This window comes from Taudactylus pleione, unplaced genomic scaffold, assembly GCF_031769625.1.
Source record: "Taudactylus pleione unplaced genomic scaffold, aTauple2 ptg001005l, whole genome shotgun sequence".
Taxonomy (NCBI): Eukaryota; Metazoa; Chordata; class Amphibia; order Anura; family Myobatrachidae; genus Taudactylus; species Taudactylus pleione.
In genome coordinates, this window is record NW_028285406.1 from 587,484 (window position 1) to 614,746 (window position 27,263).

The 27,263-nt window shown below is 43.3% G+C and overlaps 1 protein-coding gene and 1 pseudogene across 2 annotated transcripts in view; one reads left to right on the top strand and one right to left on the bottom strand.

Annotated features, from left to right (window-relative positions):
* Positions 1-21,285, top strand: part of LOC148454322 (complement C3-like) — a 284,622-nt gene extending 263,337 nt beyond the window's left edge. For both annotated transcript variants that reach the window (XM_088461038.1, XM_088461039.1), the window contains exons 37-41: positions 3,840-3,929; positions 5,463-5,546; positions 5,701-5,784; positions 11,008-11,143; positions 21,144-21,285. In XM_088461038.1, coding sequence (XP_088317164.1) covers positions 3,840-3,929; positions 5,463-5,546; positions 5,701-5,784; positions 11,008-11,143; positions 21,144-21,285 — 536 coding nt within the window. The remainder of the gene's footprint in view (positions 1-3,839; positions 3,930-5,462; positions 5,547-5,700; positions 5,785-11,007; positions 11,144-21,143) is intronic.
* On the bottom strand, positions 16,472-16,590 carry LOC148454323 (5S ribosomal RNA; annotated as a pseudogene).
* Positions 21,286-27,263: the final 5,978 nt, after the last annotated feature.

Sequence of the window (27,263 nt, forward strand, 5' to 3'; positions counted from 1 at the left end):
GGCCTTAGAGCAAAGAACAAACATTTGGCAGTATCTTGGGGTTACTCGGCCTAATCCTGACCCGCTCGTGTGGGGGAGTTTCTATTTGTAATATTTATTTATTTATTTATTTATTTATTTATAGTTTATACTGTTGTTTACAGGTGCACTACTGGTCACAACAGGCCCTAGATATCAGGGCATGTAGGGGCTTATAATTGGTAGCATGGTCTGGCAGCCATGGAGTTATCAACAATTTCTACTTCTCTTTAACTACTTCATGTTCTCCTCTCCTGATCTGGCAGTACCATATATTTACCAAATCATGCATGCAATTGATCTAATAACTCCATTTTCTCTTCAAATTACCCATTGACCTTGGTGTCAGCCAGGGGCGGATTGGTAATTTAAAGTGGGCCTTGAAAAATTTCTGAAAGTGGCCCTATGTAGGCAGGACCAAAAGCATACGATGGTGAGGTTAGCAAACCATTAGCCCTAGTACAGGTGAAATATATATATATATATATATATATATATATATATATATTAGGGATGAGCGGGTTCGGTTCCCTGAGAACCGAACCCACCCGAACTTCGGGGATCCGGGGCGATCCGAGCCCAAGCTCGGATCTCCCTGTCTGCCCCGGATCCCTCTCCCGAGGCAAAACCTCGAGATCTGCTGTCGGATCTCGAGGTTTTGCCTCGAGCGGCCATTTAAAAAAAAATGCCTTTGCCTTTAATGGGCAAAGTGCTGATTGGCTGACAGAGCCGTCTGTCACGGCTCTCAGCCAATCAGCATTATGGTGCTCATTTGCATGTAGCACGGACTCGTGAGATCCGTGCTACATGCATCTGTGTGATTGACAGTGACACAGAGCACAGATGGGTCAGTGAGACCCGTCTGTGCTGCTGTGTATTTCAATGACACAGATGCACGCACGGACCAGGAGATCCGTGCTACTTGCATCTGTGTCATTGACACAGAGCACTAACGGGTCCGTGAGACCCGTCTGTGCTGCTGTGGTAAATAAAAAAAAAAAAACCTGTGTAAAAAGAGAAAAAAATGGCGTCCTCCCCCCCAAAAAAAGAGCAACCAGTCCCGGGCATTAGTGACCCAGTGCTGGGTGTGCTTAAATACAGGGGACAAACGACATAGGGGTCCCCTGTACTTAAACACAACCAGCACCGGGCTAGTCAGAACCAGAGCTGGTTGCCAAAATACGGGGGACAAACGACGTAGGGGTCCCCCGTATTCTGCGCAACCAGCTCTGGGCTCTGATCCGGTCCTGGTTCTGGAAATACAGGGGAAAAAAATGAGTAGGGTTCCCCTGTATGTTCCAGAACCAGCACTGGACTTTTTCTAGCGGGGGGCTGATGCCACAGCCAGGGGAGCCCTTTCACCGGGCCCCCCAGCCGCAGCATCAGCCCTGACCGCTAGTCAGCCCAGGCCGGGGATCCCTGGAGAGCTGGGGACCCCCCCAATAAAGGGGTCACCCTCTCCAGGGCACCCCAGGCCCAGGCTGATAGCCCGGGGCTATCCCCGCCACCCCTGGTGGCGGTGGGTGGCGGGTTGATTGTGTGGTGTGGTGTAAATAAAGAATATCAAACATTGTCTTTACAAGTAGAACTGCAAGTCCCAGCAAGCCTGCCCCGCATGCTGGTACTTGGAGAACCACAAGTACCAGCATGCAGGGCATTAAGGGCCCACTAGTACCTGTAGTTCACCTGTAAAAAAATGTTTAAAAAAAACACAGGACACACACACCGTGACAGTATAAGTTTATTAAACATACATACACACACACACACACACATGTACACATACTCACCTATGTAACCCTGTAGCATCGGTCCACTTGTCCGGTAAAGTATCCCTAGGGGACCTGTGAAAAAAAACATACTCACCATCTCCTATGCGAGGTTCTGTCCTCTTCGTTCCAAAGTAGGCATCCCCGGACTTGGCAAAAAAAAAAAGCGAAAACGCGATCCACGAACTTAGTACCGTTCTATAGAACGGTACTTCCCGAATGAGAGCTTAGCGGCGGGGTATCACCATGGAAACCCCGCTGCTAAGCGTTCATTGGCTGAGAGAGGCCATCTCCCGTCTCTCTCAGCCAATGAACGGCTCCCTCCATTGTAGTCAATGCTGGGAGCCGCAAGGTTATTAAAGTTTACCCTGCGGTTCCCACCATTGACTACAATGGAGGGAGCCGTTCATTGGCTGAGAGACGGGAGATGACCTCTCTCAGCCAATGAACGCTTAGCAGCGGGGTTTCCATGGTGATACCCCGCCGCTAAGCTCTCATTCGGGAAGTACCGTTCTATAGAACGGTACTAAGTTCGTGGATCGCGTTTTCGTTTTTTTTTTTTTGCCAAGTCCGGGGATGCCTACTTTGGAACGAAGAGGACAGAACCTCGCATAGGAGATGGTGAGTATGTTTTTTTTCACAGGTCCCCTAGGGATACTTTACCGGACAAGTGGACCGATGCTACAGGTTACATAGGTGAGTATGTGTACATGTGTGTGTGTGTATGTATGTTTAATAAACTTATACTGTCACGGTGTGTGTGTCCTGTGTTTTTTTAAACATTTTTTTTACAGGTGAACTACAGGTACTAGTGGGCCCTTAATGCCCTGCATGCTGGTACTTGTGGTTCTCCAAGTACCAGCATGCGGGGCAGGCTAGCTGGGACTTGCAGTTCTACTTGTAAAGACAATGTTTGATATTCTTTATTTACACCACACCACACAATCAACCCGCCACCCACCGCCACCAGGGGTGGCGGGGATAGCCCCGGGCTATCAGCCTGGGCCTGGGGTGCCCTGGAGAGGGTGACCCCTTTATTGGGGGGGTCCCCAGCTCTCCAGGGATCCCCGGCCTGGGCTGACTAGCGGTCAGGGTTGATGCTGCGGCTGGGGGGCCCGGTGAAAGGGCTCCCCTGGCTGTGGCATCAGCCCCCCGCTAGAAAAAGTCCAGTGCTGGTTCTGGAACATACAGGGGAACCCTACTCATTTTTTGTCCCCTATATTTCCAGAACCAGGACCGGATCAGAGCCCAGAGCTGGTTGCGCAGAATACAGGGGACCCCTACGTCGTTTGTCCCCCGTATTTTGGCAACCAGCGCTGGTTCTGACTAGCCCGGTGCTGGTTGTGCTTAAGTACAGGGGACCCCTACGTCGTTTGTCCCCTGTATTTAAGCACACCCAGCACTGGGTTACTAATGCCCGGGGCTGGTTGCTCTTTTTTGGGGGGGTGCACGCCATTTTTTTCTTTTTTTACACAGGTTTTTTTTTTTTTTTTTTACCACAGCAGCACAGACGGGTCTCACGGACCTGTCATTGCTCTGTGCCAATCACACAGATGCATGTAGCACGGATCTCCCGGGTTCGTGCTACATGCAAATGGGCACCATAACGCTGATTGGCTTCCTGTCTGCCACTGCAGTGCCACTCCTAGATGGGCCACGTGTTTGTGCCGCCCCCTTGTGTCGCTTAGCATAGTCATCCAGCTTCCTCGGTACAACCTTTTGGCCTAAAAACAATATTGTGAGGTGTGAGGTGTTCAGAATAGAGTGGAAATGAGTGGAAATTAATGTTATTGGGGTTATTAATAGCGTAGGAACAAAAAAAGGCCCATTTATGTGATTTTAGCGGGTTTTTTTTATTTTTTAAGAAAAAATCCAGATCCAAAACACAAAACCCAGAACCCAAAACACGGAAGGGTGGTTTTGGCAAAACCAATCCAGATCCAAAACACAAAGAAAGATCCAGATCCAAAACCAAAACACAAAACACGAAAAGTGTCCGGTGCACACCCCTAATATATATATATACTGTATATACTATATTTTTTTTTACAGAAAACCGCTGCACTAAATTCTACCATGTGGATGAGGACAGTAAGCTTCTGGGCAGGATCTGCTACGGAGAGGTGTGCCGCTGTGCTGAGGGTAAGATGCAATGCAGCACATTGTTGTGGGTGTTGAAGAGTGGATCGTGTGTATTGTTAGGATACATCAATAGAAAAACTGTATCTAAACCAAATAAAATAAAATAAGAGCTGTAAGCAGTTATTTATTACAATCCATTTAAATGGAAAAATATATGTTATTGTCATACAAAAAGGAGCCAGATAATGGTCTTATGACTTGTAATATTCCAACTGTACCCTACTACGCTTGCAGTATATCTTACTGCATTTTCCCACATATTACTTATTTTCTCTGTGGCTCAATATACTTTAGCAACACATAAGGGTGCTGATCTAAGGTGGCCACCTTTTTATTTATTTTCAGATTACTGGACAGGGGGTGTGGTCAGGGGACTTGGACAGGGGGTATGGTCAGGGGACTTGGACAGGGGGTGTGGTCAGGGGACTTGGACAGGGGGTGCGCTCAGGGGACTTGGACAGGGGGTGCGCTCAGGGGACTTGGACAGGGGGTGTGGTCAGGGGACTTGGACAGGGGGTGTGGCCAAAACCACATGGTTACAGATATTTTAGTTATTCAGCCTTTTTTAAACACTTCTCTATATCATCATATTTCATCCACGTGCCCCCTTTTTTTTGCCTCCAGAGCCCTGAGTGGTACACGAGAGTCTCAGCCCCTTCATGAAAATGTTATGTCATCAGGGTCCCACATGCCCCTTTATATGCCATCTAGAGCACCTATGTGACCCTTTATATGCCATCAGAGCCCCTATGTGACCCTTTATATGCCATCAGAGCCAACATGTACATTATATGCAATCCCCACATGCCAAATTATACAGTATATCATCATAGCCCACACATGCACCTTCATATGCCATCTGCCCTTTTAAATGTCATCCGATCCCCTCATGCCCCTACATATACCAGAGCCCTATTTATACCCATTTATATACCAGAGACCCTCATGCCTTGTTATATGACATGGTCAGAGCCCCCTCATGGCCAGCATGTATATGCCACGAGAGACTTGTTCGCCTTGCTTTAATTACCTTGTACACAGTAGTACAATGGTAGCCAAGATTGCAGGGGATTGTAGAGATGCTGAGGCAATGGAACGCTCACTGTATGACAGGATATCAGGTGGGAGCAGATTGGAGGTGGGCTGTGGGAGGGAAGCCCAGCAAAATGGAAGCATTTCCATTTACAGACACTGCCCATCCAGAAATGCTAGCCCTCCGGACTCTGGACAAAGGGCCGGATTTCCATGTTGTTCGGAGTAATCCCTGATGGGTGGTAACCCTGTGCTAATTGCAATAATAAGCACTTCAATAGCTTCTCAATTACATCCTTTATCCCTTGCCATTCCCCATTGCAAATATATTTCTATTACTGTATCTACAATCTGGACAGAAACAGAAGCAATTACAGGCTTTTGTAGCATTGTAGAAATCGCATACTGTCGAAAAGGCTTCAGACAGGAGCTTTCAAATAATTGTGTTGGTTAATAATATACCTTTTAGACATGGATGACTTTGCATTTTCTATTTTGCAGAAAATTGTTTCATGCAGCAAAAATTAGATGCCGTTGATGCCTTTGTGCGATACACCAAAGCGTGTGAGGCGTCTGTGGATTATGGTGAGATCATTACGATATCATTATCATATCATTATGCATCTGAAAGCTGCCTCCAAACATTAAAGATGTAGAGTGATTGTTAGTCTATTAGTCACTTAACCATTACCTTTAATTGTTTTTGTACAATATCAGTAACTGATGTTTTCCTCCACAGTCTTCAATGCAAGACTCCATGAAATTGACGACAGGGGCAACTATGACGTCTATGTGATGACCATCAACACCGTCATTAAGGGAGGTAAGTAGGCCACAATGGGGATCCGGTCAAAGTCCAGACAAAGGGGATGTCGGAACTTAGAATGCTGGCGCCGGAATCCAGACACCTGTCAGAATCCCGGCACCGGCATCCCGAAAGTGAATAGCGGTGTTAGGGGGAGGGAAGGGCACTAGGGTTAGGGGGCGGGGAGGGGGAGATTACGTTTAGGCACGCAGGAGGGAGAGTTAGGGTTAGGGGTAAGGAGAGGGAGACGGTTAGGATACCGATCTACAGGTGTCGGTAACTTAACCCTGTCTGGATACTGGCATCAGGATTTTGACCACCGGGATCCTGAGCGCCGGAATCCCATCCCCAACCCAGCCTCTATATATCTATTGACAATTATCATACACTGAAACTTCTTATATCCACCAATCATACAACCATCACAATAACAGCAGCCTGTAGGTATACAGTATATACTGTAGCTGTTTCTGCTGTGCTGGTGCTAGATCTTTTAAAATTATATTTTCTTATATAAAGTTCATGTTTAGCGACCCCTCTCTAATGCTGCTCCAGATCGTCTCTCTCCGTGTATCAGCGGTAATAGGCGGGCATACAGCAACGTGGGGAGCAAATCTATTGACTAACAGTGGACTAGGGGGTCTGATTCAGAGACTGTTAAAGCACAGCTTGATGTTTATCGCTCAGCGCATACACAGGAACCGTACTGCACACGTGTCAATCACTGACTGTCCCTGACTAGTCCCTCCTAAGCTGCACCATTATTGGCATGCTGCATTTGTTTGAGGGGGAGGGGCAGTGATGGTACAGCCTTCTTGAAAATGGAGGGGGGTGTCGGCCCAGTTTTCCAGGCGGCCTGAGGTCGGGGTCCGTGTCTTCCAATGTAGAGTTCCTCAAACCGGCAGCGTGAAAACACCAGCCACCCTGAGTAACCGGAGGGTCACTCAGATGGCCGCTTTTCGCGCAAGTGATCCAATGCTGCGTTCTTGGAGCCGGCAGCGGATCACAGAAGCCGGCAGGAGGTGTTTATTTTTACAACATGCCTCCTGCTACATCAGCCTATTATCACGCGGCCGCCCGGACCAATGATGCAGCCGCTTTTTGTACAGTGTGCCTCTCTGAATCAGGCCACAATGGGCGTGGGGATATCCATTAATACCCCTTTTCCCCTGTTGCAATAACCAGGGTTATTGCCGGGTATACAAGGGTCCCTTGAAAATAGCCCGGGTCAAGTGTCCCGGGAATCCAACCCAGGTAGCTACCATGGTCGGACCCAGGATGGACCCGGGTAATGGTGCAGTGTAAACGGCACAACCCGGGTTATCCGACTGAGCTGATTGGTGGTGGTGGAGCAGTCAACTCCCACTTTTTATGGCCTCACAAGTTTAGCAGGACAGACCCGGGTTCAGTGTGAACAGGGCTGACCTGGGAATAACCCAGATCGACGGTGCAGTGTAAACAGGGTCTAATCTGGGTTGGAACCAGGGCCGGCCCGAGCCAAATATTTTTTGTAATTGAAGATACATTTTGGCGCCCCCTGACGGAATTTGCACACGCCTAAGGTGTGGTCCCATGGAAAAAGCCATAATCACGAGCGCCGCCCCGTAATTCCAATCATGCTGGGTACATGCCCAGTGCTCTTGGAGCTGCTCCCAGTCCCTTTCTACAGTCAATAGATGCCGCATGCATGCACATGGCAGCTATTCACCATTCCCCCCCCCCCCCCCCCCATCTGGGACACTTTGTCGCCAAAATAGGGATGGTTGGGAGGTATGCAAAAGGAAAGGTCTCAAAAGAAAGGGACGTGGTCAAACAATAGTATTCCCAAATCAAACTACACCACACAGTAGCACAATCTTATTCATATTACACCGCACATAGTGCCCCTGATTCACATTACACCACATAGTAGTGTCCCTTATTCATTTTCTGACACACAATAGTGCCCATTTTACACAATGTCAACATTAGTGCCCCTTATTATTATTATTATTATTGTTTATTTATATGGCGCCACAAGTGTTCCGCAGCGCCTTACAAAGTACATAAACAAATTATTTGACAATGGACTTACAGTAAAAAATAGGACAAGGACATGGATAATATACATTGCTACATAAGTGACCATAACACCTAGATATGCAACAGAGCGTAAGCAACCAAGTGTTAGGTGCCATGGTGGGGGGTAAGAAGTAGGTGAAAGTAAAGTAAGGAGAAGCACAAGAGGGTAGAGGCCCTGCTCGTAAGAGCTTACATTCTAAAGGGGAGGGGCAGACAAACAGGTGTGACACAGATGGGGTAAACGGAGGAAGGAGCATGTTGCAGCAAGTTAGGATGGGAGCTGGAAGGCTTTGACATAATGCCCTTATACATAATGCCCTAATCCCTTATACATAATGCCCACAGTAGCAGTGCCCCTAATACAATGTCTTCAGTAGTAGTGCCCCTAATACAATGCCCACAGTAGTAGTGCCCCTAATACAATGCCTACAGCAGTAGTGCCCCTAATACAATATCTACAGTAGTAGTGCCCCTAATACAATACCCACAGTAGTAGTGCCCCTAATACAATGTCTACAGTAGTAGTGCCCATAATACAATGCCCACAGTAGTAGTGACCCTAATACAATGCCCACAGTAGTAGTGCTCCTAATACAATGCCCACAGTAGTAGTGACCCTAATACAATGCCCACAGTAGTAGTGCCCCTAATACAATGTCTACAGTAGTAGTGCCCCTAATACAATGCCCACAGTAGTAGTGCCCCTAATACAATGCCCACAGTAGTAGTGACCCTAATACAATGCCCACAGTAGTAGTGCCCCTAATACAGTGTCTACAGTAGTAGTGCCCATAATACAATGCCCACAGTAGTAGTGCCCCTAATACAATGCCCACAGTAGTAGTGACCCTAATACAATGCCTACAGTAGTAGTGACCCTTATACAATGCCCACAGTAGTAGTACCCCTAATACAATGCCCACAGTAGTAGTTCCCCTAATACAATGCCCACAGTAGTAGTTCCCTAATACAATGTCTACAGTAGTAGTGACCCTAACGCAATGCCCACAGTAGTAGTGCCCCTAATACAATGCCCACAGCAGTAGTGCCCCTAATACAATGCCCACAGCAGTAGTGCCCCTTGTACAATGCCTGCAGCAGTAGTGCCCCTTGTACAATGCCTGCAGCAGTAGTGCCCCTAGCACAATGACAACAGTAGTATTGCCCCTAATACAATGCCCACAGTAGTAGTGCCCCTTGTACAATGCCCACAGCAGTAGTGCCCCTAATACAATGCCCACAGTAGTAGTGACCCTGATACAATGCCCACAGTAGTAGTGCCCCTAATACAATGCCTACAGTAGTAGTGCCCCTAATACAATGTCTACAGTAGTAGTGCCCCCAATACAATGCCCACAGTAGTAGTGCCCCTAGTACAATGCCCACAGTACTAGTGCCCCTAATACAATGCCCACAGTAGTAGTGCCCCTTGTACAATGCCCACAGCAGTAGTGCCCCTAATACAATGCCCACAGTAGTAGTGCCCCTAATACAATTCCCACAGTACTAGTGCCCCTAATACAATGCCCACAGTAGTAGTGCCCCTAATACAATGCCCACAGTACTAGTACCCCTAATACAATGCCTACAGTAGTAGTGCCCCTAATACAATGCCCACAGTAGTAGTGCCCCTAATACAATGCCCACAGTAGTAGTGCCCTTAATACAATGCCCACAGTAGTAGTGACCCTAATACAATGCCTACAGTAGTAGTGCCCCAATACAATGTCCACAGTAGTAGTGCCCCTAATACAATGTCCACAGTAGTAGTGCCACTAATACAATGTCCACAGTAGTAGTGCCCCTAATACAATGCCCACAACAGTAGTGCCCCTAATACAATCTCCACAGCAGTAGTGCCCCTTGTACAATGCCCACAGCAGTAGTGCCCCTAGTACAATGCCCACAGTAGTAGTGACCCTAATACAATGCCCACAGTAGTAGTGCCCCTAATGCAATGCCCACAGTAGTAGTGCCCCTAATACAATGTCCACAGTAGTAGTGCCCCTTGTACAATGCCCACAGTAGTAGTGCCCATAATACAATGCCCACAGTAGTAGTGACCCTAATACAATGTCCACAGTAGTAGTGCCCCTAATACAATATCCACAGTAGTAGTGCCCCTTGTACAATGCCCACAGTAGTAGTGCCCCTAATACAATGCCCACAGTAGTAGTGCCCCTAATACAATGTCCACAGTAGTAGTGCCCCTAATACAATGCCCACAGTAGTAGTGCCCCTTTTACAATTCCCACAGTAGTAGTGCCCCTAATACAATGCCCACAGTAGTAGTGACCCTTGTGCAATGCCCACAGTAGTAGTGTCCCTAATACAATGCCCACAGTAGTAGTGACCCTTGTACAATGCCCACAGTGGTAGTGCCCCTAATACAATGCCTACAGCTGTAGTAGCTCTTACACATAATGCCAACAGCAGTGAAAACCTTCTGCAATGCCCCCATTAGTGGTGGCCCAGTAGTAATGCCCTCTGCAGTAGTGCCCCCAGTGGTAGTGCCCCTGTAATAGTGGCCGCGAAAGTAATGCTCCCTGTATTAGTGCCCACAGTAGTAATGCCCCTGTAAAATTTCCCCCAGTAGTAATGACCATGTAAAAGTGCCCCCAGTAGTAATGCTCCCTGCAGCTGCAATGGGGTTTGTGTCCACATCTGATCTGCATCAGGCCCAAAGTATTGCAACCAATCAGCTTCTAATTTAAAGACTTTAAAATGACAGAAGCTGTTTGGTTGCTATCGGCAACTTCTCCACTTTCTCTCTCTGTAAAGGCTATATTTACTAAAGTGAGAGTTTTTAGAAGTGGAGATGTTGCCCATAGCAACCAATCAGATTCTAACTATTATCTTCTAGAAAATGTTAAGTAGAATCTGCTTTGGTTGCTATAGGCAACATCTCCACTTCTAAAAACTCTCACTTTAGTAAATATACCCCTAGGATTTGATGAATCTCTCCCTTTTAATAATGAATTCCTTGGTAAAATAACCACTTCAATCATTTCTCCTATAATAACCAGGAATTACTAAAAAAAAACACCTGATGACAGTCACACATGTTATTTGGTTCATTTTCTCCGCGACAGAATGTGATTTGTTTTCTGATTCTGTTACAGTTCAGTTGATTTGCTGAAAAACCATCTTAATAATATGCCTCAATTCTCCCCTTCTTAGGCACAGACCCAGTTTCTAATGGTGAGAATCGCAGTTTTATCAGTCATTCAAAATGTCGCAACGCCTTAAAGTTACAGGTGGGCCGAGATTATCTGATCTGGGGTGTGAGTAAAGATCTGTGGAAAATAAGTTCTGGGTAAGTAACAATAAAGGAAAAATCCATTAAGATAAATTAGTAGTTGATGACTTTATTCAGAGTCAGTCTAAACTTAATAGCAATTGTGTTATTTTGAAAAAAAAAAGTTTACACTCTCTGACTTACTCAGAGTCACATCTGCAAAACTCGAGATGTGACTCTCCTCGGCAGTGAGGTGTGGTGAGGTGAGAGGCTGGGGAGGCACTGGCTAGTATTAGAGCCAGGTTTACACATACATATATAAAGTTAACCCGAGAGTTCATGTGGGCATTATACAAAGGTGCAGTCTATGAAACCGAGTGCTGAACCGCAGGAAGATGCAAACCGAGGCTCAGTTCGACTCGGTACCCCAAAGTGATTCTGAACACGGATTTGGTTCGACATGGAACAACTAAATTCGGTTGTTGTCGGTTCCCAGGGAACCAAACCCACACATTTCTGCTAATAACTTGAATTTACAGTACATTGTATAGTTGGGGTATTTTGACCAATAAAGAATAAATAAGTGCTCTTAAATACATTTAAGCAGTATGTTGTGTCATAGTCAAGAGGCAGGTGGATTGTTTATTTATTTCATAGAACAGTCCCCTCCTTACATGACAACAGGATGCCTACAGAATGTCTGTGACCTAAGGCTCTATGGGGTCTATTTACTAAGCAGTGTTAGGAGACAGAGGCCCTGATTCAGAGCCGGACGCTCTGAATCAGGGCCGGTCTTTTTCTTTTTCAGAACGGCCTCTTGGCCGCTCGCATAGCTGTGGGTGACCACCCACAGCTATAGCGAGCGGCCATGATGATGGTCGCGGTGGTCAAGTTGCCGAAAGCCCCAGAGAGATTTCGGCTCTAACAGAGCCGGAATCTCCTCACTGACATCACTTGTGATGTCAGTGGGGCCGGCCCCAAATGGTAGGCATTCTCATGGGAACGCCTCCGTATGGCAGCCACCCCCCCCCTGCCCGCCCACCAAAGGGGGCGTGCTGTCACTCAACATTGACAGCACGCCCCCTTTGGTGCGAGACTCGGAGCGACGGATTGGCCGTCGCTATCTGGGTCTCGCGCATGCGCACGACGGAGCCGACTCCGTCGTGCGCATGTGCTCTGGGCCACCATCGACCCGGTTGCGAGCGCACAGCGCTTGCGACCGGGTCTGAATCAGGCCCAGAGTGAGAAGTGATATAAGGTGGCAGCCAATCAGCTCCTAACTGTCATCTCACAGGCTGTGTTCGAAAAATGACAGTTGGGAGCTGATTGGCTGGCACCTTATCACTTTTCACTCTGTCTCCTAACACTCCTTAGTAACTAGACCCCTATGTACTAAGCCTTGGCGAGAGATAAAGCGGACAGAGATACAGTACCAAACAATCAGCTCCTAACTGTCATTTTTTAAACAGCCTCTAAAGTGACAGGAGCTGATTGGTTGGTACTTTATCTGCGTCCCTTTTTTTCTCTCGCCAAGTCTTAGTACATAATCCCCATAGATCCCTAGGGATGCCAGTTAGGGTAATGAAGGTTGATTGAAAAAAAAAAATGTTTGGATGGAATTCTAAAGTCCCTTCAGTCTCCTCTCTTGACCAGATGTGCTGCTGCGAGTCTCCACTGATCTCACAATCCAAGGAACACTACAGAATGCTAATGCAGAGAAACAACTGGGATGTGCAGGGCTGTAACAGCATTTTTCTGCACCCTGTGCCGGCCACGCCCCCCTGAGAGCATAGTGTCATGTGGAGGGGGCGGGGCCGGCAGTCCCGGCAATTACAGCTCTGACCGGCGCATATTTAGGATACTTCGGGAGGCTGCAAAAGCTGCAAAGTGTCTGCCTGGAGAGTCCAGGGGGCGCTGTGGCGGCACTGCAGCAGCAATTCTGGAATGGCGCCCTGCTAGCCAGAGGCAGGGGCCATGCATGAGTGGTGGTGCCGATCTCGGGCAGGGCCATCTCCAGGGGTAGTCGCTCCCTGTGCCGCCCGGGTGATGACCGCCCCCTTTTGTTGCACTCAGCGAAGCCGCACGTGACCAAAAATGGGATTGTGCCCTAATTTCCATAGACCATGCCCCCTAAATGATGTTATTTGGGGCGTGCCCGCATGGCACACCTCCCGTGTAACGTCAGGCTGGGGGGAGCCCAGCACTCCGTCACTAGCTGAGCTTCCCCCAGCCCTCCCCCGGCACTGAATGGATGCTGCGCATTCAGGCTCCGGGGTCCGGCACCGCCGCACAACTGCTGCAGTGGGGGTACCTAACCTCCCGACCAGACCATCCACGGGTCACTTCGGCCCACGGGTGGAACAGCGGGACAGTGCTGTCCCGCTGAAATTGGGATCTGTGGGAGGTGTGTGCCCTCTATAGGGTGGCGCCCCTGTTTGACCACACTGGTCGAACACCCTAAAAGCCGGTCCTGATCACAGGGTACTGCGCTCTGTGCGGCGGCACCACTCGCATGCCCCTAGTTAGGGAACTCGAAGTGCACATGACACCGCATCACTCAGAAGTTTACATGAATCAAGAAGAAAGGAAAGTGGATCTGTATTGGGTGCACTTTTTATTAAAATCAATCTTTATTAGTATCATAATGACTCACATAACATATTAAAATAATAGAGAGAAAGGTTATAAAGTCAAGAAATTAACGTGATTTAAAATAAAGAATAATTATTCTTTAAAACAGCCGAGTGTCTAATTCTTATAATAAAGAGTTCAGTTAATACTCTAATGAGGTTGTCTGATTTATTGTATGGATAACTAGGCTCTTCTCCCATAAGCTGATATAAATATGTGGAACTTATGACTGTTGTTTCCACACACTATATCAATTGAAAAGATATTATGTTGCCGGTCTTGTTAGCCTGAAACAGTTATAGTAGATACAATTGTAGCTTAATTGCAAGTAATATTATCCTGTTCACAACAATTATCCAATAGACTAGGATAAAAGAAAGAAACTCCTTCGTGGGGGGACTCTTAGTAATTTATATATGTAAGCAATAAGCTAATACATGACTTTTATTTATACAATGCACTTAAAAGAACAACGACAGACAGACAACACTAAACATAAATCACAGAGTATACATATATAGTATAGAATATATAGATTCTCTTCAGCGGTGTCATGTACCATATATAACCGTGAAGGAAGAGAATCAGATATAAGATATATTATCCTATCTTATCTCTTCACATAGCGTTCTTAATGGAAGAGATTTTTTGGCGAAAATATAAAAAAAGAGAAAATATTCAGATGCTTGACACCATACAAATGAGAAAATATTATCCTATTTATATGTTCAAGCTCAAACAATAAACGGCATCTGGTATAGTAATTCTTATGTCCCAATATATAACCATCATCACAGTAGTCGATTCCTTGTTTCCTGATTACATGTTAATGATGTGGTTTACCACATTAGTACTGGGGTAATAATTTCAACCTCATTAACCCAGAGAGATACAGTTAGTAAAAATCCTTTGTTACTGTTTCTTTAGTTCAGTATCCCATATAGATGAGTATTGAGCCTATTCCTTTTATTTAAAAGCCCAAGTCTATGCCAATCTTTATATGGGAATGTAAATTTCCCTATGTTATGTCCAGTTATTCGGGATATATATATACACACATATTATTGCAGACATATAGCGTATAACATTTTATCGATATGCATGATTAATTACACATATTTGCTCAGTTTATTTAAATATTATTTGAGTGAAGCATATCTCTAAAAGTTAATATCGTTGTCCCATCGTGACAGTCTGAGGAACATAACAATAAGGAAAAAGCCTGTACAGTACCTCTCTGGAGTCCCCGCGGTGTATGGCGGGGCTATACACAGATGCCTGCCGAGAGTTCAGCTGGGCACAGCTGATACTCACATGACCTGCTGGACGCGCGTTTCGCCGTTCTGGCTTTGTCAAACAGGAAGCCAAGTGTTAGTGTCATAATGCAGCGACCACTATATACGCTGCGTTGGCGATGACCTCATGTGTCTCCACCCCTGTTATTCTACCACGTGGGGCGAGATAGACACAAAGAGAAGACGGTTGTCATAGCAGTATTTCCTGTTTACCTATTGAGTTGTCATAGAAACATATATTGTTTATCAGCTATTACACTCGGATTCCAACATTTGCATGGGGGAGGGTGAATTGTATTAGCGGTATTCAAGTAAATGCAGGCTACATTATGCTCCATGAAGGAGTTGCCATAAGTTGCATATCACATAGACATATTAATAGAAACAATATTATTATTATTATGCAAACTGAGTACGTTACATAGACATCAATACAGTAAACATTACATACGTTGCAATTGATAGTAACTTCATGTGTCTCCTCCCCTATTTCTCCACTATAAGAGAGGAAATGAACACATAGTGGGGAGGGTCGTTATAGCAAGATTTCTTGTTTATTTACTGGTCTGATAGAAATCCAATGTTTTTCAAAAGGGGAAGATACATTTGATAAATTTAAATATAGGAGTGGTCAGAGCTGTAGTGTGTTGCATAGTGAAATAGCAAAATAACAAAATAACTAAATATTGCATACCACACAACAAGTGTATATATATAATATTATAGTTTGAATAGTCAGTGTATAGATAATAAGTAATTATATAACATATAGAATTTCCTAAATTAAGTTAGAATCATTGACTTGTTATATTACTGGTGATCATACTCAGTTTAATAATTAATATATCAAGTACTTCAGGTCAGCCATTTTCTATTGTTCCATCAAGTTATTTAACATTATATAATAAGTAGTGTAAAAGGAGTTATACAGTAGTTGAGTAAACGAGTAGTGACCCTATAGCCTCAAACTCCTTTCGGTTCGTGTGCAGTGAACGGACCTTACTCAGGTATGTGTTGTACAGGGTAACTATTAGAAGAAAGACAAGATCACTTCTGCTGTTCGTATTTGTAGTTAACCGACAAGAACCATGATATCAAGCATACATTGCAGGGCATAATATCGGACCGAGTGAGAGAGTGACTAAATTAGTAGAAGGAGTACACTAGATAAGTAGTTGTTTGGTGGTTATTCAATTAACAGGGTATATCATATAAATGAGTACATTAGATTGCTCATAAGTATACCAGCCATAGGATTGTAATAATCTAATATTATGTCCATAAGCAGGTATAAAGTACACAGTTGTAGTATAAACGAGCTATGATCCTATAACCACAAAACCTTTTTAGTCCGTGTGTGTAATCACAGTGAACAGACCTCACTCAGGTATGTGTTGTATAGGACGTCAATTGGAAGAAAGATGCAATCACTTCTGCTTTTCGTCTGTCTTGTTAACCGACAGATACCCTGGTGCTTTATGACCTACTGCACCTGGTATTCCCAGGTGGTCTCCCATCCAGGTACTAACCAGGTCCAACACTGCATAGCTTCCAAGATCAATCGAGATTGGGCATGTCCAGGGTGGTATAGCTGTAGATTTATTAGGCATTGCAGGGCATATCGTCGGACCAAATGAGAGAGTGACTAGGTAGAAAAAGTAGAGATACCATGTAGCCAAAATATAGGCTTTACATCAATATGAAATCACAGACAAGATAATCAAATGTGATATGTTCAAAGGAAAAGAAATATAGAAATATAGCTATATTAGACTAAATACGTATGTATTAACCATATTAGGAGATACGTATACAAAAAGAAAATAAAAAATGTATATAAAGTAATATATATATATGTGTAATTAAATAAATAAAAGTGAAAATAGATGTAGTTAGAAAGTGAATATAGTGCAGGTAGTAAGGGATACATTTGTATATATCCATAATAAATGTCTATTATCTCAGAAAAATAATATATAGGAGAGGGGAATACGTTATTTATTAATATATTGATCAAGTGAAAATATAATGAGAAAAAATATTAATAAGAGATTAAGTGGTAATCAAATAACTTCAGCTGGGTGTTAAAAAAAGAAGAAAAAAGAAAAAAGAGAAAAAAGAAAAAGAAGAAGTGAAGTGAAAGAAAAGTGAAACAAGTGTATACGTACTAAATACAAACAAACAAAAGTGAAAGATACACTCGATATCAAGCATACATTACAAGGCATAATGTCGGACCGAACAACAGCAAACAAAAGTGAAAGATACATGTAAGTCAGTTCACTTATCATGGAGGTAGAAAAATTCCATAATTGATTTGTTCATTTAGACCCCTGGGTGCTACACTACCCAATCTAAAGATCCATTGGCATTCTTTTTTAAGAAGTTCCATTGTGATATCTCCACCTCTGATACCCAATCTTATTCTTTCAAGGCCAAAAAATCTCATGGCCTTGTCTTTATCAATATGTCTAGTGTGGAAATGTCTCGCCACAGTTGTAGTTTGTTTCATTTTTGCCAGATCTGAACTGGCATTTCTTACATTCCCTATGTGTTCAAGTATCCTTGTTTTGAAAGGTCTCTTCGTCATCCCCACGTATCTCACGTCACAAGTACATGTGATACAGTATACCAAACCCGAGGTATTACAGTTGACAAAATCTTCCAGAGGAATCACCATTCCATCTTTGTCCTGAATACAATCGGCTTTAGTGACCTAATTGCAGGCTTTACATGAGCCACATGGGTAAGTTCCTTTTGTTTTAAGATGACCTATCTTAGTGTTGGAGAAATGACTCTTAACAAGATGATCCTGTAAGTTAGGTGAGCGTCTCCAACTCATGGATACTTTGCTTTTAAGTTTAGTTGCAAGGTCCATATCAGATAATAATATGGGCCAATGTCTGTTTATAGATTCCTGTATCTCCTTCCACTCTTGACAGAAATTACCGACAAATCGAATTTCCTGGCTGTCTGATTTTTTCTTTATTGTTTGAAATATTAGGGATTCTCTCTTGGTATTATGCAATGATGTTTGGGCTTTTTTGATGATTCTGTTGCTGTAGCCTCTTTCTTTGAGTCGCATGACTAGTTCTGAGCTCTTCTCTTTGTAAACCTTATCCTCAGAGCAGTTTCGTCTCAGCCTGAGGAATTCTCCTCTTGGGATGTTATTTACTGTTGGTGGGAAGTGAGCACTGGAGCTGTGCAAGAGACTGTTAGTTGCAGTTTGTTTTCTGTGTATTTCTGTGGCCAACATATTGTTGTGATCTTTGTAAATAGCCAGATCCAAAAAGGAAATCCTATTTTTATTAATGTCATGTGTCAATTTCAGATTCAGATTATTGTTGTTTAGTACATTGATGAATTCAAGGAGTTTATCCTCGCTGCCATCCCATATGACCAGAATATCGTCAATATACCGCATCCAACTGATGATATTGCCAGTATATTGATCATTCCCTTCGTGGAATACCACTTCCTTCTCCCACCAGCCTAAGTATAAGTTGGCATAGGTGGGGGCACAGGCTGATCCCATTGCCGTGCCCCTCACCTGCCAGTAAAATTTATCATTAAAGGTGAAGAAGTTTTTGTGAAGAATAAAGTGTAACAGTTGTAAAATAAACTCATGAAATTCATCCACGCCTTCCATGGTCAGAAAGTATCTCACTGCTTCAACCCCCAATTTATGTTCGATGCTGGTTTCTTTAAAAAAAAAATGTTTTATTTTATTATTTTTTCATAAGGAATGACATGTGACATATTTATTTTGCTATATATTCTTATTAAGTTTTATTTTTTATTAGATTTTGTTATTTTTGGTATTATGTTCATTAGGATAATTGTGGGATACTTTGTGATAAAAAAATTATTTTTATTTTTATATTTATATTTGTATATGGGGTTTCATGAATGTATTTATTTATTAATAATGACACTGTATTGATCATAATAATGATTTGTTTTTATAGTTAAAATTAAATAATTAATTTAGAGATCCCTAATACTAATTTAGAGTATATATAATTTATCACATTATTAATAAATTAAATGTTTTCCTATAGCTGGTAAATTACTATTTGAAGAATCTCCAGATGAGCTTTCTCTATTAAGTTAAAATGTATCTAAAACTAAGAGTATGAATAGGATGATTAACAGCTACCCAATTAGGATGATTTTATTTCATCCAGGGGACAAGGGGTTACCAATATACTGATGTAACGGACATTGCGCCCATTCTAATTTAAAAGAAATCAATTGAATGTGATTGGCTGCGAGACATATTTAAGGATTTCCTGTATTCCGGCTTCGGTTGCCTTGACAAAGCATTATATGTGAAACGTACGTCAGCAGTAACAGCCGAGTGTCCCTTATGTTGTTACCGAAATAAATTAATTTAATTGTATTGTCATATGTGCGGGCAGAAAACTGTCTCTCTTCTCGTTATACCACAGAGTAATCTGTATTAACAGACACGGGAGATCGAGCTCCACGTGCGCGGTATATACAAACAAGAGAGACTTCTCCCTCTTATACTACATAATAGATCCTATTTGAAATTAGACCAGTAATGGGAGACTTTACTCTCCAATATACGTTATACATTATTAAGGGTATAGTGTTATGAAGCTGTGATTTCAGCGGCAACACATACCAAAGATTTATTTATAACAGGCACTGAATTGAAGTGCAGTTATTTACAGATCTCTACTGTGGCAGGATCTATGTGATATATACTATTAACAGACATATAGTATATCAATTTGGCGTGAGTCCATTTATTGTGCTCCTTTGTAATCAAAAGGCACATATATTATATTCCTATTGGACCTACTAGAAGCCGAGAACTTAGCGGCAATACACATCTAGGATTTACTCACAATAGGCACTCAATTTGGAGTGCGATGATCTATAATATAGTAGATTACTATTGCAAAAGGCTCCGTGAAATGGTATAAGTACACTGTCCTTATTGGATTAATTACTGAATAATGAATGCTAACTGCCTTCATATGTACATACTATATGATTACTTAGGACCATTCGTGTATGTTTAAGAGATCTTATCACACTATGTAGTAAAATATTGCTGGTAGCTGATGCAGTGAGATATATAGAAGCTAGAATTATTTTGCTGGAGGATAATATTACTTGCAATTAAGCTACAATTGTATCTACTATAACTGTTTCAGGCTAACAAGACCGGCAACATAATATCTTTTCAATTGATATAGTGTGTGGAAACAACAGTCATAAGTTCCACATATTTATATCAGCTTATGGGAGAAGAGCCTAGTTATCAATACAATAAATCAGACAACCTCATTAGAGTATTAACTGAACTCTTTATTATAAGAATTAGACACTCGGCTGTTTTAAAGAATAATTATTCTTTATTTTAAATCACGTTAATTTCTTGACTTTATAACCTTTCTCTCTATTATTTTAATATTCGCTCTGCTTTTTCATGTTATGTGAGTCATTATGATACTAATAAAGATTGATTTTAATAAAAAGTGCACCCAATACAGATCCACTTTCCTTTCTTCTTGATTCATGTAATACTCTGGATTTGTGGTAGCACCCCCAACTGTAATTAGAATTTCTAATCATTATTATTAGGGGTATTTCTCCCTTTTTTTTCATATTACTGATTTATACCTTCCTGTGCAACAATCCCTCTCCACCGTTTTCCTATCACTCAGAAGTTTACAAAGATGCCGCCTGCAATGCATGTGTATTATTTTGACTTTCAGACTTTCATGTGACTGAGAATAAGGTCCATTATCTTTATACAGGACACGATAAAGCAGGATACTACATGAACAGTAGACACCGTAATCTTGCTTGCAGGGACGTACTGGGGCTTTCATTTTGCCCCGGCATCCCTCTGTGCTCGCGCGACCTAGGCAAGCATGTGCACATAATAGGGGGGTTTGCTCATGCCTCTTGGGGGCGTGTCACAAGGGTGTGGTGTCACTTTACAACCCCTCTCTTGCTCTCACTGCCTGCTGGCCCAGCTGCTCGGCCAGGCATTTTGGGCCCTGCTTGTCAGAGCCAATCATCACACAGTAAGGAGTTGATTGCCTGTACAGACTGTTCCAGTGGGACAATGTATTTGTCCAACTTGACATGATCTTCATTCTTTCCCGCAGGTATGCTTACATGGTGACCACGGACACGTGGGTGGAGGTTATGCCAAATAACAGGGACTGTCAGAAGCCTGAGAATCGAGATCTCTGTGAGGAATATATAGCATTTATAAATAAGCTTCGTGAAGAAGGCTGTGACCAGTAAATCACATTTTGCTTTTCAAGATTCAGTAAAAATGTATTGATTCTATATAACAATAAAAGAGATGTCTATCATATTGTGTTCCTTATTTAAACAGTTTATCAGCTATATCTTATTTAGGGCTCAATCCAATTAGGCGCGAATGGCGAGCAGCGAGTTTGTTTATTGAAACTCGCACACTTTGCAGCGAAGCGCACCCCCGAGAATTCTCCAAGTCCAATTAAAAATGCCTATTCGCACTACTCACAGCAGAGGGGGTGTGAATTGACTGCCAAATGAGATTCGGGAGAAATGCATGAAAATGTGGGGTGACCATCCTGGACCCCCCAAAATGGATAATTTCGTTAGCAGGACCCTATAGAAGGCTGTTTGTGGCCATTAGGAAAAGTAGGTTTTGAAATGGTGTCAAATGGCTGATTTGTGCTTTTTTTTAAAAAATGCAAGAAAATTATAAAAAAATTACTTTTTTTGTTTAATCTGAAACGAATTAAATGAAAAATACGAAGAAAAAAAAAAGGAAAAAGGGTGATTTTGGGGGTACTTTGAGTGCACCGTAAAAATAAAAAAAAGATAAAAACAATTATTTTTCAACTAAAAAATATTGTAATTAAATTTGGGGTTCCTAAACTAACGAAAAAGTTGATTTGGGGGTGATTTGAGGACTTTTTTTTTTACCCCAAAAAAATTACATGTAATTATTGGACTAATTAAGCTAACTGGAAACTTTAAATTGCAAATTGGTCATTAGTGGGGGTGTCGAAGGGGTTCAGCACAGTGTCCCGACATTTTAACCTTAAAATAAAGATTTTCCTTTCCAACTCTCTTTGCGAGTGGAAAGTTGCGAATTCAGTCTGACTGATTCAGTGCGAGTTGCTAATTGGATTGCAAAATTAATTCGCTATATGAATTCGAAGTGAAAATAGTAACTCGCACCTCGCAATTCGCACCTAATAGAATTGACCCCTTAGTTTTATACAAAGTCCACTCCTTGCAATAAATGGACTAGGGTGGTATACTTCCGTATGTATCCAAAAGTGAAATTGGGGAACCTCTATAATGTACACTCATATAAAGCAGAAATATGGCTCAGCTTATTTATGAAACAAATATTAACATTAAAGATTGATTAACCATGAATACATGTATATTTGTCATCAGTATTTCCTTTCTGAAAAATTAGAGCTAGTTAATATTTCTCCTAGTCCTTGTACTAGTTTAATTCCTGATTGTATTTAGCAAGTATTTTATAAAGCAGCTTAAAGCAGCTTAAAAGACAAAAACTGTAATAATTGTAATGCTCGTGTGGTGTATATCGCTAAGAACACTGGAATAGAACCCTATGTAATACTACAATAAAGTTAGAACTGCGTTAAATAAAGATATATATTTATGTTTAAATATGAAATGTTTGCTATGAAGACACGCCGAGGATGCGGGATGTATCCCGGTAGTCAGCATCCTGGCTTGCAGGATTCCGACAGTCAAAATACCGATACCAGAATCCCAACAGCGTTGGGATCCCGACTCCAGTATCCTGACCACCGGCTTCACAATGGTAAGTGTCTGGGGTTAGAGGAGGGTTAGGTTTAGGGTTAGGAGTTAGGGTTAGGCACTATGGGGAGGGTTAGGGTGTGGGGAGGTGGAGGTTAGTTTTAGAGTCACTGTGGGGGTTAGGTTTAGGTACTGGGGATGGAGGGTTAGGCACTAGGGGGAGTGTTTGGTTTAGGGGTTAGGGTTAGGCACTAGGGGGAGGGGGAGGGTTAGGATTAGGTACTGGGGATGGAGGGTTAGGCACTAGGGGGAGTGTTAGGTTTAGGGGTTAGGGTTAGGCACTGGGGTAGGGTTAGGCACTAGGGGGAGGGTTACGGTGCGGGGAGGTGGAGGTTAGTTTTAGAGGCACTGGGGAGGGTTAGGATTAGGTACTGGGGATGGAGGGTTAGGCACTAGGGGGAGTGTTAGGTTTAGGGGTTAGGGTTAGGCACTGGGGTAGGGTTAGGCACTAGAGGGAGGGTTACGGTGCGGGGAGGTGGAGGTTAGTTTTAGAGGCACTGGGGGGGTTAGGTTTAGGTTCTGGGGATGGAGGGTTAGGCACTAGGGGGAGTGTTAGGGTTCGGGGAGGGGGAGGTTAGGCATAAGCACTAGGGGGAGGTTAGGTTTAGGCATCGGGGAGGGAGGGGGAGGAGTAAGGGTTAGCGTTAGGGAGCTTACCTTATAATGTGGGGATGCCACTGCCTGTATTTTGACCGGCAGTATCCGGACCACCATGATCCCATTCCCAACCCGCAAGGAGGACCTGCCCAATAGAATGAAGTAACTGATAAGGAATTATTTTGAGAACACCTTATAAGGAATATAAAATGTGCTTTGTCTAAACCTTCCACATTATATATACACATACATATATAAGCACACACTAAAGATACGCTAAGATGCCTTTTATGCGAACATATACAGTGTTAGGAATAAAGATATTAATTACTTAACAGCAAGGTAATTCTGATTAAGAATGTGGCAATAAAAGTATAAATATTGAGGAATGTGATTTATATATATATAAATATATATATATATAAATGTCCAAACATTTAGCGGCACTCAAGGATGCAAAACTGTTGCCAGTAATCCGACACTCAAGGATACAAAAAATATAATATCGAAAAAGCTTACCTTTACAGAAGATGCACCCTAAGTGCACAGGGCGCGCATCTGGCCGCACCAACCCACTCCAATGACGTCATCACTGTGCGCGCAGGACCTGACGTCCACACAGACACTGGCAGCAAGCCAAGGTTATGTACGGTGACATAAGGCCGAGGATGACATGTACACAGGGGCGGATGGGGATGGAGAACCAGCCCAGGAAATTTATGGAAGCAGCCCTAATGCCTGGAGTCTGGGGGGGAGAGAGAGATGTTCATATAAACGTACAAATACATAATCCAGCATTGCCTGGGCTTCTTTTTCTTTTTGTAAACTATTGCGGTCCTCAGCGCATGGATTGTGAAAGCAGGGACACTGATGGGGGAGTTACAGGGAGGCTGAGTGTAGGGACACAGCGTGGCTTGCTCGTAAAGTAGGCGTGGTTTGATGGCACTACAAGTCCCAGCACATTCAGTTGACAGTGTGCTGGGACTTGTAGTCTCATCACAGCTGGATATGCAGTCAATGTTCTAGTTACATATAGGATCCCCAGACTTCTTACCTTTAAATGTAGAGCGCCAGGCCATCCTGTCCTAGTGCAGCCCCCGCAGGGTCCAGGATCACGGTGTGTGGACTGTGGAAACAGGTGGTAGTTCTGGACCACAGGGAAGGGGGAGCTGAGAAAGATAAGAAGGCACAACACCTCCGGCTATATATACCACTGTGATTGTGGTAACTGTGAGTGGCCCGCTCCTGTGTCCTCCTGCCCGACGTCGGCATTGCCTGCTGCCCGGCCCCGCACTGCTAAGGGGTGGTCTTCTTGTCACAAACGGACCATCCCTTGGCTTCACCTGGCCCTGCTAACAGTGCCGCACTCTGCCCCCGGCCGCTGTGGTTCCCTCGTAGGAGCACAAGCACAAGGTCCATACAGTGACACTGCTGCTCCTGGCTGACGGGCCGCGCTCCAAAATGGCTGCTAGCCGGAGCGGACGACAGCTTCCGGTTTCCTTTCCTCATAGGAGCGTAAATCCAGGAAGTGATGCAGCCGGCCCAGGCATACATGGGAATTAGCCTGTGCCGGCAGCCAATGTCAGCCGGCCTGGCAGGGCATGTCAGCCGGTCCAGCAGTGAGGTGCATTGGACCGGCCCAGCGGGACCTTTCCCGGTGGCCCAATCCGCCCCTGACATGTACACAGGTCTGCACGGGTCAATATGACTCCAAGATGGATCCACAGATTGAGAGAGATAAGAATGACCATCTGGATAAAGCTTAATGACATCATCTGATAGACAAAGATAAATATAAGTTACATACTGTAGGGGAAAAACAACCCTCACTAGTCAACGACCTTCTCTTCTTCTTTTTCTTCTAATTTACCTGATATAATGATTTATAACTGAAGGTGTTACCCACTATAATTGATCAGAGAGAAGAGAAAAAGGACTCCGTATGTGGGGCACACTCCTATAGAATTACCAAGCTATAAAAAATACCTTTTATTGAAATTAATTAAAAAGGAAAAGAGAAAAAGAGAAAAAAAATGCCCCAAAATACCTATCAGGTTGAACAATACAAACAAACAAACAAACAATTCTCCAATAGTAGGAGATACACTGTAATATTACTGCAGTTTATGTTGTATATTTTGGTCAATACCTATGGAAAAAATATATCATGTTTATATCTTTCAAAAACCACAAGGCAGGACTTTTAGGTATTAAGATATACAATTTGGATGTAATCGGCAATCACAATAGTTTTTTGTATATATTGAAATATATACAACAGTTGATAATCACAGTTGTTTCTTATATATACATATATATATAGCATTGTAGGTATTCAGGATTGCCTCTAAGCAGATTCCTGCCAAGCAATCATCTCAATTGGTGTTGTGTATTTAGTCAGAAACTATGGAATAAGTATATGTATCTTAAGTTATGTTAATATCTTTCAAAACCCACAGGACAGGACATTTAGTCTTGAGATATACAATTTTAAATGCAATCGGCAATCACAATAGTTTCCCTTTGTATATTGAAATATATATAACAATTTGTGCTCACAGTTGTTTCATATATGTATATATATATATATATATATATATATATATATATATATATATATTAGGGATGTGCAGGCTCGGATAGGTTCGAGTTTGCACGTTTAGTTCGGATTTTTCCCTCCAAAAAAACGGATCTCAGAAAGAGGCAAAACTTCATCTTGCACGGACGAACATCATCATTCGTGGACTTTTGTCCAGGAATGATGATGTTCGTCCGTGCAAGATGACGTTTTGCCTCTTTCTGAGTTCCGTTTTTTTGGAGGGAAAAATCCGAACTAAACGTGCAAACTCGAACCTATCCGAGCCTGCACATCCCTAATATATATATATATATATATATATATATATATACATATATATATATATATATATATATATAGCATTTAACAATGCAGGTATTCAGTATTGCCTCTGAGCAGATTTCTGCTATGCATCCATTCTCAATAGAGGAATGAGCAGGGAATCTTCCTAAGTGCGGTAGCAGCAATAAAACATATGCATATTAAAGTGAAATAAGCACACATATATATATATATATATATTAGGGGTGAGCGGGTTCGGATTTCTGAAATCCGAACCCCCCCGAGCCCCCCCGATCCGAGGCCGATCCGAGTCAGGCTCGACTTTTCCCGCCTGACTCGGATCTGAAATCGAGGCAAAACGTCATCATCCCGCCTCCCGGGTCTCGCGGGTTTTGGATCCTATATAAGGTACCTGCGTCGGCGCCATTTTCTCACTCGGCTGTGGACAGTGAAGAGGGAGGGTGGGAGTTAGGGCTGGCTGGGCTGTGTAGTGTAGTGTAGTGCAGTGTAGTGTTGTGCTGTGCTGTGCTGCTGTTGTCCATAGGGGCTGTGTCCACTCCTTCAAAGTTCATAGGGGCTGGCTGGACTGTGTTGTGCAGTCAGTTGTCCATAGGGGCTGTGTCCACTCCAAAGTCCTGTGCAGTGTCCCAGTCCTAAAGGGGTGCTGTAGTGTTGTCCAGGGGGTGCTCTGTCCATCAGGGGTGCTCCCCCCAAGTGCAAAAAAAAATAATATTTTTTCTGTGTTTGTGAATTGTGTGCGCAGTAGCCGCACGTGCATCAACAAAGGAGCAGCGCCAAGCGTGCGCCTGTGTCCCATAAGTAAAGGGCCGGCTGGCTTGTCCGTTAAAGGGTGCTGTAACCCCCAAAGTACACTCCAAACAAAATAAAAAAATATTTTCTGTGTTTGTGAATTGTGTGCGCAGTAGCCGCACGTGCATCAACAAAGTAGTGCAAAGCGTGCGCCTGTGTCATA